General features: G+C 40.9%; 1 protein-coding gene across 1 annotated transcript in view; it reads left to right on the top strand.

Annotated features, from left to right (window-relative positions):
* The first annotated feature begins 2,997 nt into the window (after positions 1 to 2,997).
* Positions 2,998 to 20,344, top strand: part of VWA8 (von Willebrand factor A domain containing 8) — a 178,177-nt gene continuing 160,830 nt past the window's right edge. Inside the window, exons 1-2 of the mRNA XM_061457275.1 lie at positions 2,998 to 3,169; positions 12,726 to 12,803. Of these exons, the coding sequence (XP_061313259.1) occupies positions 3,025 to 3,169; positions 12,726 to 12,803 (223 nt within the window). The 5' untranslated portion in view covers positions 2,998 to 3,024. The remainder of the gene's footprint in view (positions 3,170 to 12,725; positions 12,804 to 20,344) is intronic.

Raw genomic sequence — 20,344 nt, 5'->3', positions numbered from 1 at the left:
TACGCAGCAAAGTAGTTGACAGATACTAGAGAGAAGAGTCTGGAAACTGTCAACTCACAGAGATGCTTTTTGAGCTCTCACTCTTTGGAATAAGAAGTTCTTTTTTGTTTAATCAAAGGGAAAGTATTTTTGTTAAGAAACTTCACGTTCCAAATAAGAATGCTGTTATGCCAGGGAATGAAAATATGAAATATCTGTTTGTTACCAGTGCTGTAAATAATCTGTGAAAACCTTCACAAACACACCAGATGCAGACTGTTAAATCCTTCATGACTGAACCACTGACAGAATCGTGCTTTCCACAGAGAGGAGTGAGCAAGTACAGGATATGTAAAGCATATATATATCAGTTATGATTAACAAGCACAGCAGATGCCATATTCAACCACTAATGTAATATTGTATAGCCAGATAGAACTTTACATGTGGGTAGACACATGTATATACAAGAAAAACAAGGTTCTATACATTCACATTATTAAATTATGCTAAAGTTTGAGTGGTGTCAGGATTGACAGCACAATATAAAATCACGCAGCATTCAAGTTGTGCATCAAATTGTTTATACATGTGTGTATACATGTATATATTCAACAAAATTTTCCTCCCCATAATTATGCACAGAGATAACGTTTCCATTATAACTTTCCCAGCAATGGTTTGAAAATCAGTAAACATAGTTTTCTGTTGCTGCAAATGGAATTTTGGAGGCTGAACTCAAGGCTGAATTTAAAGTTTCAGAAAAGTTGCCTAATGCAGAATTTTAAGATAATGCTTTAAAAAGCAAAACATTTCATAGTCGTAACTCAAAAAGGGCTGAAATTTAAAGCATTTAGCTTGACAGGTGTATATATATATATATAAACACACACAGAGGTAAAAAGAGGCTTTGAACATTCACAGAGTGAAATTTTAATGTGAATCTGTACAAAAGTTTGAAATGTCTCATTATTTCCAGCACAACATCAAATCTATTCAGTATTCAGGTTATGCATTTAAACTGCTTATCTGTTGCAATTTATCAGTATATTATTTTTTCTATAGATATGATAAGAGGATCAAAGTAATCTTATAATTTAATATCCCAGATTGGTAAGATATATTCAGAAACAATTCCATTGTTATTTTGCCTCACTGGCATTCTACTCTGTTCTGCCAGACCTTCCTGTTACTTAGACTACCTTTAGCCTCCAGCATTTGCAATCTTCAGCTTACAAGAAATTAGGGCAATATCCATAAAAGGATGCTTCAATTTAGTTTATGCAGCCTTAGGCCCAGGAAGCAAGTTCATAGACCTATATTAGGTACTAAGAATAGAATTTATACCCAACCAACACTCTAGCCAACAGGAAACACTGAAGAACATGAAATCTCACCTCTTTTAAGTGATCACCTAATACAGACCTGCAGAAATGCATCTCGAACTATATCAGCATCAGCTGGGTTGGTCAATGAGCAGCTCAACATGACCCAGCAGTGTGCACTTGCAGCCAACTGTATCCTAAATTCCATCAAAAGGAATGTGTACCAGCAGGTCAAGGGAGGCGAGTGTCCCCCTCCACTCTCATGAGATCCCATACTTGTGTTCTGCTCTGGGGCCACCAAAACAAGAGGGACATAGACCTGTTGAAGAGAGTGCAGAGGAGTCCACAAAGATGTTCAGAGGGCTGGAGCACCTTTCCTATGGAGACAGGCTGAGAGAATTGGGCTTGTTCAGCTTGGAGAAGGCTCAGGGGAGACCTCAGAGCATCTTCCAGTACCTAAAGGGAGCCCACAAGGAAGCTGGGGGGAGACTTTTTACAAGAGCATGTAGTGAGAGGACAAGGGTGAATGGCTTTAAACTGGAAGAGGGTTAGACATAAGGAAGAAGTTCGTTACTATGAAGGTGGTGAGGCACTGGCACAGGCTGCCAAGAGAAGCTGTGGCTGCGCCATCCAAGGCCATGCTGGATCGGGCTTGGAGCAACCTGGTCTAGTGAAAGGTGTCCCTGCCCATGGCAGGGGGTTGGAACCAGATGATCTTCCAACCAAAACCATTCTATGACTCACAACTCGTAGTATCTTCTGAGGGTTTAAAAGTCTATGCTTAAACTGATGTTTAGTTCACTCTTTCGTGGTTGTCCTCTGGGATTATTGCTCAATGCTTAAAACATGCAGAAATGGCAGATTTATTGGAGAAAAATTCTCCCAGTCCCATGGACACTGAGCTACCTCAGAATTGAAGTACAGGTGACAAGGTCAGTGATTTGATTCTGGCTTCTGCTTTCTGCTAAGCTCCTTCCCTATATTTTCACTGGTTCTGAGATCCAAGTCTCAACTGGATTTTCCTTGAAACTAGGCGTAGTTTGTTACTGTGAAAGCTTCAGCCTTTCACAAGTTATTCTGAAATTTATACAGACCCAAGCCGCAACTTTAGTTGAAACAAGCCAGTTCTGAAACCTATCCTTTACAAAAATCTCACACCTAAACCCTGCATGTGCAAAACAACACCCCGAGTAACTTGGTTCCAATTCTCCTTAAAGTATGAAACAACTTAATTCCAAGAACACAGGTGAGACGTGCCACTGGGACAGAAGGCCCCATGAGTTCAGCAGGACTTAAGCAATCAGGTAGGAGATACCTTTGGCGCCATGATTCTCCCTCAGCCACCACTGCCCACGCCTTGCCTTCCAGGGCGTTTTCAACGTTTCCAGCCACGGAGTTCAGCCTCTTTAACACATAAAATTACGCCCCTCTCAGAGCTGACGACCCGATCCCCGGACTGAACACACGGTGGGTACCAATCCCATCCTCCACAGCAAAGTGCCCCGCTGAAGGGGCTCGGGGGTCCGCCCGCCATTGCCTCCGTCTGACGGAAAACAGCCCGCTCTCTCCGCGACCCCACCCCAAGCCACCCCGCCAGCACCGGGTAGCTCGGCCCGAACCCGCCCCGGCCGCCGGTCGGCCCGGCGCTAGTTTCCGGTGGGACTTTGTGCTACGGCTTTTTCCTTCCGCCCGGCCTGGAGGCAGCGGTCTCCCCGCGCCCATGCAGTCGCGGGTGCTGTATCTGGGTGGCGGGGCCGGGGCCCCCGCTGCGCGCAGGGTCCGCTTGCTCCTGCGGCAGGTGCTGGGCGGCGGCGCGGCTGCGGCGCGGTCCGGCCGCCTGGAGGTCAGGGCGCTGCACGGCACAGGTAACGCTGCACCCCGATATCCCGCGGGGCCCAGCCTGACCCGAGCCTCGCTACAGCCTCCCCCAGCCAACCCGCAGGCCCACCGCGCCCGGAAGTATGGGCATGTGGGCATGTGGACAGCCCCTCTCGCATCACAGCCAGGGAACCTACGGGGAGGCCTGGAGTCGGGTTGTGGCTGCTGGTTTGCCCGGTTTGCGTTAAAGTCCGTATTTCTGCTAATGCGCCTGAGTGCTGCGTGGAAGGAAAGGGCAGAGTTCAGTGACAGGCTTGCAGGGACGCTTGGTGCGGCTTTCCGTAGTTTCTACTTTAGTGAAGCAAGAAGCAGCCTCGGAGCCTGTACCCTTCAGAACTGTGCTTCTCCATCAAGCGGTTTATTCCCATCTTGTGATGCTCTCTTCATGGAATGCCATTGTCCTTCCGCGAAGGCAAAGCCATATCCGTGTTAACGGTTGTCGAGGCTGATGTGTGTGTGAGTGTGCCTGCAGCGTACGGGTAATGAGATAGGGGGTTGACCTTGAGTTTCCCAATGCTAAAGAGGGTGTCCTGAGCTGTCCTGGGATATCCTCTGATGACCTTTGAGGCAGATGACAAGCCTGTGCATAACAAAAGTGTCGTTTGGAAGTGGTGATATATGCTTGTGAGAGCTCACACTTCTCTGGATCAATGCCAAAAGCAACATAGCTACTAAATTCAGAGCAAGTGAAGAGCAGCTGTAAATCGGTGAGATAGAATGACAGCAAGTGATTCTGATGGTGGGGTAGTCACTAAAGCTCTTAATTCCATCCCTTGAATACCATTTATCTCCATTTTTACTTTTTAAAAATTCTGTTCATTATTTTTATTTAGATGTTATTTTTTAAATATACATTTAGTTTCTCAAGAAGAAAGCCTCTGAAGAATTGATAACCATAAAATTCCTGTAAGAATTTTTGAATAGAAAATATTTTATTTATGAAAAGTACCGAAAAAAACCTAGGGTTATTTGTTTTAAAACCAATAGGAATAAAAGGGAACAACTTAACAATGTATGATAAAAGCACCTGAAGAAGGTAGCTCAGGACTTTTGAGCCCATTGTTGGAGTGAGGAACTTAAAGAGCACAAAGAAATTCAGCAGAATGAAACAGTAGCAAATGTAGTATTACTAAAAATACTTCTTACTTTCCGTGTGCTGTGGAATGTAACTGGGTGTAACTTAGCAATATTAATGAACATCGTATATGTATAGTAGGAGTATTCCCAGTTACAATTAACAATGGTGATAGATTTAAATCCAAAGCTCTAGACAATCATGTAGTTTATTAAATACATGTTAAGAGGAGATAATATTAGGGATATTTGCCCTCCCAGCACCTGAGACATCTCATTTGAGTGCTTCATATTAGGAATAATACTTATTACTTGGTTTTTGTTGTTCTTTTTTAAATTCTGTTTTACAGATGTTTGCATGTCCTTTTGCAGGCCTTATAATTCCTTTGAGTTTACTAAAGTTACAAAGAGGTAGTCTGAAATTTTGTATGCAGTACATGGTTTTTCTATTTTTATGCAGCTACTGTAATTACAGGTCTAACTGTAAGCAGCGTTGAGGTTGCATGTCTTTTTCCTTACCAATAAAGAAAATATTTGTGAAGAGGCTGGAAGCTGTTAACAGTCGGGTAAACAGCAAATTGTTGTCTACTCAGTAATTTGAATCTGGCATCCCTGCCAGATTGGGTTTACTGTCAGTGATGGTACCTTTTAAGTGGAGGAGAGAAACTGTTACCTGGTTTTGTCCTGTTGTGTGTGGAGAAGCCACGCTTAGGTTTTCAGCTGTTTGTAAGGTGGGTATGGCTTATTGGTGCACTGGGGGCTGTGGAGGAGCTGCTAGGTCTATCTGGTGGTAAAGCTAAAGAGAAGTCTCAAAGACAGAGGTACTCTGTGGCTAAGGGATAATGAGAATATCCTGGAAGGGTTTGGGTTTGCAACTTATCTAATGAGGGAAACAATTTATAGTAACAAATGTTGTGGAAGGATGACTGTCAGATTAATTTTTAATGCAGGTTTTGTGTTTCCTTTCAAAAGACTGAAACAAATCAAGGTTTTGTAGACTGCAGAGTTATTTGTGATGAATTATTATTTCAAACGCAGTTTGAGCTGATCAAAGTGAAGTTCTATGTAAATCAGTTCACTAACACTTGATTATTTGCATCTATCTGTATATAATATGAAACTTTATAGAAAATCTGGCTGAATCCACAATATCAAAGATGCTTTAAGGCATTGGTGGGAACAAACATTGAATTTTGTGAAAACTGAAGAGCTGAAATATAAAAATCACTCTTATTCAGATAGCACAGGCAAAGGAAGGTCTTGTGTGCTTTGCTGCTCACCATGTGTAAAACAACTTACATGTCAGTTGAGCTGAACAAAATGTATGCTAGTTTTATTCACTGTTTTCTGCAGCTCTGCCTATTCAGAAAGCTCTACTTTCCAAAAGCTGGCCAGCTCCATTTCCTAATCAAACCTATGTTTAGAGCCGAAAAGATCTCAGTAATACATACAAGAGTATCTGATGAGCAGAGCACAGTCAGCTGTAAAACTGGTTATCAATCTTCAGAATCCTGTAATGTCACTCAGCACTGTACAGGATGTAAGTGATTGTGGTAAAAATTTAAAAGCTGAAAGAAGGCTATGAATGAGAGGGACTGTGTGTTTAGGAGGGGTTTGGGTGTTTGTTCTGTTTTGGTTTTTTTTTTCCCAGGTCTACCAACTGTTCAAAGACTACAGAACTGGTTGATGATGGATGTAAATGCTTCCCAGCACATTCCCTTTTCTGACTTTACCTATGTAGTTATCCTGTTAAAGTTCATGTTATTGACAGCTGGGAGTGTGGTTCTGGCAATATTTTTTTTTTCATCAGCAAAACCTGTTTAAGAGACATTATTCTTTTCATCTTTCTCTTAACATTCCTGCTATTGTCCATTGCCTCTGTAGTTGTACATAGGGGGGTACACTGTGGTGACTGAAATGATTCCAATGATTCGATTATGGCATGTCCTTACAAACAGCTGTTGCATCAGCACAACTGAGAAGGCAGCAAACGAAGGGATTTTCAAAGCAAATTGCTGTGGAAGTTTGCAAAGTTATGCTTGAGTTATTTCAAATTATTCCAACATTTAAGAGATAAAAGGTTGGTGACAAAAAAACCTGTCTTGTATTAGACACTGTGATATAGTTGGAAGAAAAGGATGAGCTGTCAGGCAGATAAGCTTCTGTACTTTTTTCAGTAGGGTTTCACTGTTGTTCCTATGAGTAGATGTCACTAAATAGCTTCTGAGTTTTAATACTTGGCAGTTCTTCAAAGTTCAGATTTTCCTGTTTAGCAGCTGTTACAGTCCTGATCTGTGTTGATGTGTTCTTCAAGTCTTGCCCATTTTAATACATAAGCCTGAAGGTGAACCTGTTTGGCAGACTCAGGGGCTCAGAATAGTTGCATAGGAGATGCCACAGTGAATTTTAGAGCTGTTTTGACTATTTTGGTTATCTTTTCAGTAAATGGGAAATTTCAATTAAAAAATTCAATTGATTCTGTTGATACAGTGAGTCGTAGGTTGTTTTTTTTTTTGAAATTATTGTAAGCTTCCTACATGACTGGATCATAGAATCACAGAATGGTTTGGGTTGGAAGGGACTTCAGAGATAAGCTGATTCCAACCCCCATGCCATGGGCAAGGATGTCTCACAGTAGACTAGGTTGGTCAAGGCCCCATCCAGCCTGGCACTGAACACTTCCAGCGATGGGAGAAATGTCAGGTAAGATTCCACATTCGTGGTGTTCTGCTAATGCAGAAAAATAGAGGGAAAAGTTAATTTCCTGGAGTAAATACCAAGATATTATTTCAGTGACACTGTGGACTTTAATGTGTAAATAGAATAATTAGCCTAAAATAGGCAATTGAAGAAAAGAAGCGTTAGCTTCAAAACTGAAAAATTAAAACCAGGCCATCTAAGAATAATCCTGAGTAGAAATCAAGTAATCAAAAATATATGTTTGAAGTAATTATTTTGGTTTCTTAGAGGGAAAAGCTTTCTTTTGCTCATAAAAAAGAAAATAAAAGGGTGACTTAAATGAAGCATTTTTTTTTTTTCTTTGATTGGAGATGGGTTTTGTGTAAACATCCAACTGTTTCAGTCAGCAGCAGCTGCCAGTCTGCTGCATCCTCTTGGCAGCAGCTGAGCTCCACCACATCTGTATGTGGAGGCAGTGATAGTCAAGGAGCAAACCTAGGGAATGAGTTTCTGTCCCTCATACAGGTTTGGGAGGCTGCCAGTAACAATGTAAGATGCAGAATAGGTTAGTGGGTTTTTCTTCTCCACTCTCCCCGCTCTGAATAATGCATTCAGAAAGTTGAGGAAAAAGAAAAAATCCCAAACCCTGGAAAGGTTCTGTTTCTTCAGAATAATTTGATTCTTCATGTGTGAGGGCTGAAACTCTTCTATGCCTTTATGGAAATGTTCTGGTTAAATGTCAGTTAGAAGCATCCCTCCCCCCCCTTCACATTAGAATGAGATTAAGACCTGGAAATACACATTTGAGTATAGTACAGATTTCGAACTTTTGTCTAACAGGTGTGATCTTATCACACAGAACTTAATGTTAGCAGAGTCTAGCACCTTCACAGTTTTAATATGCTCTTGCTGTTACTGGCTTTTGAGACCAGATGGATGGTCTGCATACAAGTGAATGTGTAATATACTAAGGTGACTATTGGAGTGTGTGTTAATCTCACGTAAATTCAGGAATAAAGTGACAAAAGACAATCATTTCAGCCACCTAAAGCCTTAATGTTCCCGAAGCTTCATTGTACTGTCCTATAAAACCCCTGATAACATATAAAGATTTATACATGAGATTGGAACTGTTTCTGTTGTGTACTCAAAAAAATAAACACATGTGTGGGTCTGTGCAGGGTGTTTTCTTTTGCTGCAGAATTTGCTTATTTAAAAATAGCCATTTAAAATTTATTAATTTCCTTCTCAAAGGGTTATTTCACCCGAGAAATGGCCAGCAGAAGAAATAAAACCTTTTTCTGCTTCTTAAGTTCTAAACTTGTAGTTGAGATGAAATCTGTTTATCCTCAGATATGACCAGCATTGCTGTAAATAATTTAAGTAGCAGTGGCTTGTTCTTCTCGACATACAGGAAAAAAGTAGTAGGATTAGGAAATAGTCTCTTTTTGGGAAGGGAAGAGGAGAGAGGGATAGTTGGTGTGATACTAGCCTTTAAATAGAAGATTGGTCAAAGGTGCCAAGCTCATGATAAAGCTGCATCTTCAAGAAGCTTTCTCACAGAGATTGTAACATAAAAGCATCTGCAGCAGGTCAGAACAAAGGTCCATCAAGTCCTGCTACTCCATGTCAGAGAACAGTGAGTAGGAGATGCTGGAGAGAATAAAAACGCAGGGTGTTCGTGCAGGGGTTACCTGCCAAAGTGCTCTCCCAACCTCTGGCTGCCGCCTCTGCTGCTTGGGCTTAGGGCTGGAGGTCTTGCTTTTCTGTTCAGTAGCTCAGGGGACTGAGTGGAAGAAATAGGCATGCTCACCTGAAGAGACCTTGTTAGTTGTCATAAAAACCAGATGTATGTATTAATATTGTTTTCTGTGTAATATTTAGCTCTAAAGAAGAGAGTGTATCAAGTTCAGAGCACTGCGGTTACTGGCTAGCTGTATGTGCGTATGCGAATTGCCATTTTGCCAGAGATGTAATTCACACCTGTCTATTCCAGGTACAATTAGAAAGAGCTCGCTGCATGTATTGAGGCTGTTTTCCTATCTTGTCATTTCAGAGAGTCTCTTCAGGGTTCCATTACTGGGTCAATCTTTATGTCCTGCCAATTTCTGACCCATATTGAATGGGCTCTTAAATGACCTGCTTAGTATGTTGTCCACCCCTTCATGGGGTGTCCTGCTTACATTTTGGATTTTGGCTTATTTTCACTCCTGTTTTGTTTTCAGCAACCATATTTCTTTGTGTACCTCAGATGCTGCTTGTATCCCACTGTTATCCCCAAAGACAATGGCACCAAAGATTACTGTTTTCTGTGTGGGAGATGTGCCACTGGGTTCTTACTTTCACTGCTTGCCTAAGCAAGCCTGATGTAGACTACAAAGTCTTCACTGCAAAGCCCTGTGTGTATAGCTTTTGTCCACAGTACTGTGGTAGTAACTTGTGAGGTAGGTTGGAGTATTCATGGGCTGTTCCGTAACTTGCTGTGGAGTGAAATGATTTAGGATACATGTTCTCAAATTATGAGACTGATTTAACACTAGCATTTTACCAAGCAGGCTGTTGTCAGTTCCTTGCCAGCTGGTGAAACATGGGAAAGAGGCTGGCTGGAATGACATCTCTGTTCAAAGAGTTTGGAAATGCAGTGGAAATGGGGTAACAAAATGTGAGATTTTAAACAAGTACAGAAGAAACAAATTGAGACCAGAAAATATAGCCCAGGTGGAAGTGTGTGATAAGATTAGTGGGCTAACCCCCCCCGTGCTCATTTAGCTAGGAAAATAGGCTCTGCTGTCTTGGTTTATTGTTGCTTGAAGTTCTGTTAAACACTGTTAATATTTTTTGCTTTTTGGGCAGATGCAAGCTGGAGGCAAAGTGTCTCTCCAGGCAGCAACAAACCTGTTAAAGCTGAATGTCCTGACTGTATGCTTGGGATTTTGTGTGCTCAGCTCTCTCGATATCTTGCATGTATTTTCTCCCAGCCCATTTTTCATGAAAGATGGTAGGGTCCATTGATGGCTGGAATATTTGTGTAATTTTTGGGCATGATCAGATGTGTTCATCAGGGTTAGCATGTTATGGGCTGACATAAATACCACTGGGAGAGACACATTTACAGTTTTTCAACTAGACCAGACTCAATTGTGGGGTGTTTTTGTTTTTAAGGAGTACAGGAAACCAACTAAGGCTTTTCAGTGCTGTATCAATAATCTAGGTAATTAATCTCATGTAGATCATAGCAATTCCAATGCATTGAAAAAGTCCAACACCTTGTTGTTTCAGCATCTTGTCCCTACTATGTTCTAGGTTATTTATGCATGAAAGAGTATTTACAACTTAAACTGAGGTGATTTAAGTTAGGAGCTGTTTAGTCATATACTCTTGTCTCATTGCATGTTGTCTGGGGAATAGTGAGAAAATAAGGTGGCACTAATTTCCTAAGGATGTATCAGGCAATGTGCTCTTTTTGGAATGTTAAAATTCCTCCTAGCTGAGCTTATCAACCAGGTGTCAACTTTCACATGAAGCAGCAGGCTCCTAGGATGTTTTCATCAACCTGAAGGCATTTTGGTCAATCCCTTAGCTGTTCACCAGTAAGAATGATTGGAGCTGTAACAGAAGAAAGGGAAAGGGAGATGATGCTTAGGCAATAAAATAGTTTTGCTTACTTTAAGACTTCCAGAAAGTTGGCAGAACCCTAGCTTTGGAGATAGGAGATTTTTGAGAGCCAAAGCCAAAATTTTACTCCCTGCAGTGGTATGTATGTTGTCCAGTGACTATGTAGTAGTTCCCAGAGTGGGGACTAGGCCCCTAAGCTGTTGCAGGGCTTTCTTCTGGAGTGAGTTTGAATGCTTCAGGCTGAAGAGGGCACAGTATTCTTAGGTGCGTTTGAACTGCAAGTTCAGTGTGGGTCAGGAAATGAGCTAAAGCCTTAAACTGCTGCTTGATCATTAGCTTAACCCCAGCTCTGTTTGGGACCATTCCATTTCTTGGCTCCTGCACAGACCTACTAGAGAAGGGTGCTTAGCTCTAACAGGAAGGGTGGGAACTGTTTGGTGCTGGTTGTGCTTAGGACCAGGGATGAATGAATCCTTGGCCAGTGTGTATTTGGCAGGACTGCTGCTGCCTAAGTCTCCCACTTTCTGGCATGTAAAATGTAGGCACAACCACCAGTTTGCCATCTTCTGCTAATATTTTAAGGAAAAAAAAGGGGTCTGATTATTAGGACTTCAGGAGCAACATAAAGACCTATGTGCAGGCTTGTCAGGCTGTGATTCCCAACCTCAGCATCATTCTTAAGCCCTTAAATTTGGGAGGAAATCAGCTATAATCTGGTTTTTGCCGATTCTTTGTTGTGGTAGGTGGTTCTCCTCCAAGTGCTATAAATCTAGTCCTAAAAGTGTAGCCTTTCCCATGGATTGTGTGAGTCATGTCCAGAACCATTCTCAGTCCTGTGAGATGAGTAGTAACATCTCTGTGTGCTGGAAGACTTACTGCTGACGGAAGGGAGAGCTGCAGTATGTATGGGAGGAGTTTTTGTTCCCTATGTTAATTTGGACAAGCTTCCTCTTCAGCATCTCCCTCTCTGGTTCCAGCATTGGTCCTCTGAACCTTTTGACTCTTTATGCAGTGCTGGAGATAGGTAACCACAGACTGGGTCCTCTGGGATGGAGCAGGACAAGGATCTTGTTCATGGGCTATGTACTTTCTACATCTTTTTTTCTGAGAAAGCTCAAGACACAGTTCCAAAACTTGTCTCAATTCATGGAAAGGTAGTGCAATCAGTACTGTGGCAAAACTGCACCCCTATGCAGGAGTCTGACTTTGGTAATCTCTCCATCCTCATGCATGCACTACAGTGCCTGCTAGGCAGCAAAGGTGGCGTCATCTTTAGCAGCAGTAATGGAAAAAACATCGTTTTATCAGAGTTATCTTGGTTTCATGGTCTTAATGCTTGTGAACTCATTTGCATGGCCCAGATGGTCTCTTAAAAAAAATAGACTTTGGGTTTGTTACCAGTCTGCAGCTCATTTTCTTGGCTTCACAAGTTTTGGGTGTTATGCTGTTTTTCTGTGTGACCACCACTGGCTTGGTACATGCCCATTTCCTGCCTGCAAACTAGATTTCACTTTTGATTTTCAAGAGAGAGAACACAGGGCATGCCCTGCAATTTAATTCAAGCCTGTGGTTGCAGAAAGATGGATAAGACCGGCAGGTCCTAGTACGAGACCAGTAAATAAAATGTTGAGGTGCTTTAGTTTTGGTGAAACTCTGAGCAAGAAATGCTTGAGACCTCTCAGACTTCGGAAAGGTGCCAGGTTCTGCAGACATGAAGTCAAGAGAGTACACCAAGGACCCACTGACATGAGTATGTCGTTTTGTACTTCCAACAGGTATTGTTTCAGACTACTTGAAAACTCATCACAACTACAAGTGTTTTTCCCTGCTAGATCTGCAGACAAACAGGTTAAAGATTTAATTCCAGTAAATCAGTAATGGTAGCTGGAACGGGGTTCTATAGTGAGCTTGAATTCCATAGCTCCCAACAAAGTAAGTTACGTTTATAATAACAAAGGAAAAAAAAAAAGTAATGTTAATTAAATGGAAATTGTCCTATTACTTCTTCTATTGAAAAGCAACAGAGCCTAGCTGGTAAACTAATAGTTCTCAAACACAGTAGAGGCTGCTTTGTGAACACACAGCCTGGTGACGGTAGGCCTAGGAGTTTAATATAAAGACATTGAACATTTAAAAGTATCTGGGAACTAAAAGACTTCTTTTCTCTTTTCTTAGGTGATACTGTCACTATCGGGGATGTGTCCTTTAAACTCAAAACTCCAAAGAACCCAGAATTTGTTCCACAGAACTACAGTAAGAATCTGCTTTCCTTTTGAATGATTTTCAGGCCATTGTTCAAAAACCTTTTATTCACTCAAGTCATCCCACTGATTTTACTAAAATTATTAAAGAAAGATGTTTTGAAAAAGTATGCAATTTGTGGAAGGATTTCTCTGCTGAGTTCTTTACTGCATGTCTGGTTCAGCTGGTTATGTAGGAATCTCTTAACTTTGACTATAACTTGTCCTGTTGATTAGTGGGTAAAAGTATTATTTGTGTATATTTAAATATTTTGTTCAAGAAGGCTATAATCCAGCAATTACTTCTGAAAATAATACAGGAATCTCATTGTTTGGTCATGAACTGTGGCAGTTTAAAATTGTCATTCAATTGCAATGTGATTATATGTCCTAAGAATTTTCTGCTGTATGGTAGATGTATGGTTTTTCTACTGTGATATTTAGTATTCCCAGATTGTCACATTATTGTTGTCAGCAAACATAGGGATCTTTGAAATTAAGTAAGGTCAAGGAAAGTATTCCCCCCCTGTGTTGAGCAAGACTGGTAAACTGGTAACAGTGGAAAAGAAGGCTGAGGCTATCAATTCACATAATTGATAGAAGGCTATTAATTCACGTAATTGATCAAAATATTTTGTTCTTTTAGATTACCAAATTAAATTGATTTTAACGTCTTTGAACTTTTTTACATTTTGCAGAAATGGATGGGATAGGTACTGTTGGTTACCTTATGTGTGAATGTCTTTGCTTTTCAGGTCTTATGCTAGTTACTTAGCAAGTTATATCTGAAGCACTCCATTTTGTGAATTAATGTAGAATATTAATCTGTTTTGCTGTTGTTGGCAAATGGCTTTTTCTTGGAAGATGATAATTAAAGGTACATAAAATCTGAATGGGTCTTATTTTTCTTTTTATAAGTAAAAAGTAAAAATGAGTCATACACATGAGATTTTTTTTTAATGGGATTTCTGTCATAACTCTGTCTGACACATTCTGGAAAGAGGACACTTATTTTTGCACTGTTTCTTCTATCACTAAAAATAAAACCTATATTTTTAAAATCTCACTATGCCTGAAAAGCAAGTTTGTTTCTTTAATATATTCTGGAGAAAATTTGCACAGCTTTTCCTGGTAGTTTAGATCTAAAGTTGAATTGTGAGAATGCACATTAATAATTTTTTTTTTATATTGAGTTTGTGTCAGTGCACTGCTTTTGATACTGGTTTCTGGAAATTTTATGGAAATGACAATGTACCTTTTTGTTTGCTACCTGCATTTATTGACCTTGGCAACTCAATTCCTAACATAGCTATTCCAGGGCACTTTTTTCAATGACATCAAATCCTTGTTAAGGTAAGAAAAAGGATGTTCTCTTGCAACACCATGTCAACCCCGCTGCTCTCTAAATGTGCATTTCGGAGTTTGGCTGTAGTCATGTTACATGCAACTGCATTGAACTGTGGAATTTCAAACGCTGTGGTTTTGTGTCACATGTCCTGAGTATGTGCACCCTCCCCAGTGTGTGATCAAAAGTCACATACAAGGTGTTAAGTGATAAATGCTGTTAGTGTTGCTGGTTGAGATATACGGAAGACTAATTATTGTGAGGAGTTGAAACAGAAGGTTTGTGCATGTAATAATGAAATACAAAAAAAGTAGCACTAAATGGATTTCCATGCTTGAAAGGTGCTTGTTTTAATGTTGAGAAAATTGGGTTACTTCTCTGTACTAGGCTCAGTGGTGCCAGCAATTTCTGTTATTTATTCATCACCTGAAAGATCAGTATTGCTGTAACAGTAAGATACCTGTGTGTCCCTATACCAGGATGGTGTGCTCCATGTGCTGAAAGGCCAAGCATGTGTGTTCAGTTTGCTCGGAGTAGGTTCAGATTTGCACTGGAACATTTTTCTTTCTGTTAACTTTAAATGTGTCAGAGTGCAGCACACTATAGAGATAGGATATATTGCAGTATGGCTGTAATCTTTGCTAGCAAAGACTTTTGCCATTACGTTTCTTCTTTCCTAGACTAAGGAAAGATCTCTGTGGTCAGAGATGGTGATTATTTCAGCAGTTTGAGTTTTCATGGCAGCTTGCAACTGATCTGCTGCTTGGCTGTTACCAGTTTTCAATCCAGGATGTGAAATAGTGTGGGTTTCGTCAGTAGACCTCTGAATGTTTTACACCATTATCCCTGTTTTGGCTATACAGAGATTGAGGAACAGGGAGACAGAGGGGTATGGAAACCTACAGTAAAGGTCAGGGTGGAGCTCAGGGCATTGTGTGCACTGCTTCTTGTGCCTCAAAGCAGGGTTGGTTGAATCCAAATCATTACTGAGAGGTGTTTGCACCTCCTTGTGCTGGTGATGCAGATTCAGAGCCTCTTTGCACACTTTGCTGCAGTAATTGACAATTCTTTTTTTTGGGGGAAAAAAAAAAAAAAGGCTAAAAACTTCTTCTGATGCCTCATTTACCTCATTAAGATATTTTTGGACATACTTTTAGTTCCCTGGTGCTTGCTCTATGTAGCATAACCATCATGCACAGATGACTCTTTTCTTCACTGTAATTCCTGTCTTGTATATTGGAAAACAGTTATGATGTTCAGTCATTTATTTTCTAGACTTATTTTCATTTTCTTTTCATAATTATTCTTTTTCTTTTCTCTCAAACTGTTTGGTGCTGAACTGAGCTGTTGCGCTCAAAAGCAGACACAATATGTCCTGCCAGTTGGAGTCTGAGTTCTGAGATAACTGCGCTGGCTATGTGTTTCCTTATGAGTTGTACATGCAGCTAAGAATAGTTTCATTTATACCATGTTTATATATTACTAAGAGAAACTTGGTCTTCTGAATCCCATTCACAGTTCTTCCCAGAAAGCCATTTGGCTTTACATGATTTCTTTATATTCTTTTTTCATTTATACTCACATGGAGAGATACGGTTTACTTATGCAGAACTTTTATCTTCCTGTGAAGCAGTCAACTCAGAGGAATTAATGGTGAATGAGTTTACAGGCCCATCCAGGAAGTAACTTTCCCCTTTCTGAGCCCCAGCAAAGACTCACAACTTGTTTCATTACCACCACAAGAACAAAAATTCTTGGAATGAAGACTGTTTCTATTAAAAATTTATGAGGAAAAATAGTATTTCAGTGAAAACTGTCTGTGATGTAACCACATTATGAAACTTTGAAAGTCTTTTGGCTCTGTGCATCAGAATAAAATTGAAGGAACAGGAACGTTTTACTTCTGAATTGCTAAACGAAACCCACGTAGGAGTGAGTGCCCCTTTCTTCACTTTGGCCATGCTACCTCCTTCACTGTGTCCTGGGCAACTAACTGTCTTCCTTCATTCCCTCCCAGCTTGAACAAGTTGTGAATTAAGTTATAGAATCAAAGAATCATGGAATAGTGCAGGTTGGAAAGGACTATCAAAGGTTATCTGTTCCTACCCCCGTTCAATGAGCAGAGACATCTAGATCAGGTTGCCCAGAACCACACGCAGGCTGGACTTGAATGTCTCCAGGGATGGTGCGTCCACCACCTCTCTGGGCAACCTGTGTCAGGATTTTACCACCCTCATTGTATCACTGAGCTCAGGGTTTTTTTTAAGATTTTCCATTTTTGAAATGTGTTTATATTTTTAGACAAAGATGTCCGTCCCTGTCCCCTTGTTCTTGAACTGTATTTTGTGGCAGCTGCCCACTGTACTTGGATGTACTGCTGTGGGAAGCTAAAGGATCCCTCTGGATAATTGAATAAGAGGGGAGGTCTTTTTCCCTTCATGAATTTTTGCTTCCCCTGATAAAAGGAGCTGTTTTCAGTCTCTGAACATGCATTGTAGCAAAAGCTAGGAGTATGTAAAGTTCTTTCTTTTTAATTCTGTTGAAAATTATATATATTGATGTCTTTTAAGTGCCTGTCGGTTCTTATGTGATGACCAAACTAGAGTCAGACAGGGACGTGAGCTCTAATATATTTTGTACCTCATCTGAAGTAGATATTCTTGGGCATCAGTTCATTTAACTGTCTGTCTCTGCACAGTGGGAAGAGATAGGTGACTCCTTCATTTATGGGATTTCTTTTGTAGGTGGGAAAAAAGGACTTGCCAGCAGATATTGTCTGCTACCTCTAGCGAATCTTACGGCTTCAGTGAGTGTAGCATGTGCCAAGAATTCGACTATGAGTGAACTGGAAAATTTCTGAGGCTAGCATAGCCATTTCAGTCTTGATATTATCAAAAGCTGATTTGTAGCTTTAACAAGAGCAGCTGCTGCATTTGCTTCAAAATCTATCTACACCATTTTCTTATGTGGGATTTCTTCAATCACCTTCAGCTGCTCACTTTACAAAACGTTTGCACGGATTCTGGTAGGTGTTGTCCTACTTAGCACGTATTACAAAGCAGTAGTATTACAAAGCAATAGAATACAGTTTCTTTCGCTGGCCATCATTGATACACAGGAGGAGCGAATTGTAGCACTGACTACTCTCCTCTATGTGCCAGATGGTGTCTTTGAGATTACATGGTAGAGGCTTCCTACGCACCATCCCTCAGATTAAGAATATAGGGCCAGCTACTACTGCAGATCAGCAAAGTGCCGCTAAACAGACTGTACAAACCCAGTTTGCATTAGACACTATCTGACTCATGGAATAATTAATACAAATTGCTGTAATATACATTCTGATGCTTTTTTCAGCTAATTTCTCCTGTCTTCTAAATGTCATAGAAAATGATTATATGGTGCTTGTAGTAATTTACAGTACTTGAACAGAGAGAAACTTTTTCAAGTCAAGTTAGAGAAAACTTAAAAGCTTTGCAATGCAGATACCATGGTACAAGTAGTCTAAATATATAGAAATAATATACAAAGTACTGTGTATGTGCATCTGTAGTTGCTTTTGGAAAGCATACTGTGTTGTGGAAACAGTTTATGCAGCATGTACTGCATGTACAAAGAAAATTTAATATTCTGATTTTAGAGGGACATAACTGGGAAACTGAGGGAAGCTTAGTATCTGTAGCCATGTACAGATAGTACATGATAGAAAGAACTGACAAGCGGAAGCTGCTGTCGTGACAGTTCACCTTAGGGAATGCTTGCTTTGAATTGTCAGCGTTATTTGTAATAGGCTTCCTTTGAGTTAGTTTGCAGATGATCAGTGATTGAAAACATGTATTATAATGGTTCCAGCTGTAACCTATATGTGAGGAGAATGATATGAATGGTGAAGCAGTGAAATAATTTTCTAGGAAGTGTATCAATAAGGACTTGTCTTTCATGTTCCTTTCTCAAAATCAAGCAAAGTTGGGAAATTCTAGGAAACATTTTAAAGTTGCATTTTTTGTATTGTTTAAGAGTAAATTTCATTGTTTAAACATAGTGATGAGACTCTTGAGTGTCCTGAAATTATTAAGGTTTGCAGGGGGATCATTTTCCTAAGATTTTAGATTTTTTTGTATGCTATATGCTAGTGTTCTCTTTTACATGACAGTTTGTCTTGCCGATGCTGCTGAATGTTCTTAAATCCTTTTTCTGTTTATGGTACTCCTTTTATATCTGACCTGAGTTTTTTCTTGAGACCATCCTAAAAATAAAAAAGATAGCTACACACACTAATGTGAGTTACACCAGAGGCATTTGTAGTCATGCTGTGTCAAAGCTGATTTTGCCATGCTCCTAATGCATGATTTTTGACATGAACGAATTCAGTGTTTCAGCAAGATTTCCAGGCTTATTTGTCCACTTTAAGTAACTTTTTTTTCCTTTTTTTTTTGAGAACAGTTATAGAAATACACTGGAGGCACATTGAGAAGTTCATACAAGAAGTAGAAATAATAATGAATATGCCTTTCAGTAAGGTCTCTGTCTTACAATTTTAATGGTACCTTTAATATTATACTTTCTATTTGTGTGGTGCTTTTCAAATTACCATACCTATCCAGTATGGTACAAATCCAGATTTTGGACAGAGTAGATCTGATGTGCTGCATTATCCTTCATTTCACAAAGAATATATGTAAGGGGAACATTCTTGATTTCTTGAAAATTTCATAGAAAGGAACATGCTTTTCTCTGAGGAGTTTATTTGCATGTGGCCTGCAGTTTGTGCTACGTGTGACATGCATTGCTGTTGGAAAACAGTATTGCAGCGAAGAAGAAAATATTTCACATTCATAGGCTCTTACCATAACATATATAGAAGCATAGAATAGTTAGGGGTGGAAAGGACCTTGAGATCGTCAAGATCCAACCCCCCCCGCCATGGGCAGGGACACCTCACAATAAACCATGCCACCCAAGGCTCTGTCCAACCTGGCCTTGAACACTGCCAGAGATGGAGCATTCACAACTTCCTTGGGCAACCCATTCCAGTGCCTCACCACCCTCACAGTAAAGAATTTCTTCCTTATATCCAATTTAAACTTCCCCTGTTTAAGTTTTAACCCGTTACCCCTTGTCCTGTCACTACAGTCCCTAATAAAGAGTCCCTCTCCAGCATCCTTGTAGGCCCCCTTCAGATACTGGAAGGCTGCTATGAGGTCTCCACGCAGCCTTATCTTCTCCAGGCTGAACAGCTCCAACTTTCTCAGCCTGTCTTCATACAGGAGGTGCTCCAGTCCCCTGATCATCCTCGTGGCCCTCCTCTGGAATTGTTCCAACAGTTCCATGTCCTTCTTATTTTGAGGACACCAGAACTGCACACAGTACTCCAAGTGACATCTCACGAGAGCAGAGTAGAGGGGCAGGATCACCTCCTTCGACCTGCTGGTCACGCTCCTTTTGATGCAGCCCAGGCTACAGTTGGCTTTCTGGGCTGCGAGCACACACTGCAGCCGGCTCATGTTCTTTTTCTCATCAACCAACACCCCCAAGTCCTTCTCCACAGGGCTGCTCTGAATCTCTTCTCTGCCCAACCTGTAGCTGTGCCTGGGATTGCTCCGACCCAGGTGTAGGACCTTGCACTCAGCATGGTTAAACTTCATGAGGTTGGCATCAGCCCACCTCACAAGCGTGTCGAGGTCCCTCTGGATGGCATTCCTTCCCTCCAGCGTATCAACTGAACCACACAGCTTGGTGTCATTGACAAACTTGCTGAGGGTGCACTCAATCCCACTGTCCATGTCAGCAACAAAGATGTTGAACAAGACCGGTCCCAACACCGATCCCTGAGGGACACCACTCGTTACTGGTCTCCAGCCAGACATTGAGCCATTGACCACAACTCTTTGTGTGCAGCCATCCAGCCAGCTCTTTATCCACCAAGTGGTCCACCTATCAAATTGATGTCTCTCCAATTTAGAGACAAGGATGTCATGTGGGACAGTGTCGAACTTTACACAAGTCCAGGTAGATGACATCAACTGCTCTACCCCTGTCCATCAGTTCCATAGCCCTGTCATAGAAGGCCACCAAATTGGTCAGGCAGGATTTGCCCTTAGTGAAGCCATGCTGGCTGTCACCAAGCACCTTGTTGATTTTCATGTGCCTTAGCATGTCTTCCAGGAGAATCTGCTCCAAGATTTTGCCAGGCACAGAGGTGAGACTGA

Source organism: Pezoporus flaviventris, unplaced genomic scaffold (genome assembly GCF_033815535.1).
Source record: "Pezoporus flaviventris isolate CSIRO_AGI_PZ_B2104156 unplaced genomic scaffold, CSIRO_AGI_Pfla_v1 ptg000025l, whole genome shotgun sequence".
Taxonomy (NCBI): Eukaryota; Metazoa; Chordata; class Aves; order Psittaciformes; family Psittacidae; genus Pezoporus; species Pezoporus flaviventris.
This window is presented reverse-complemented; position numbering and strand designations above follow the sequence as displayed.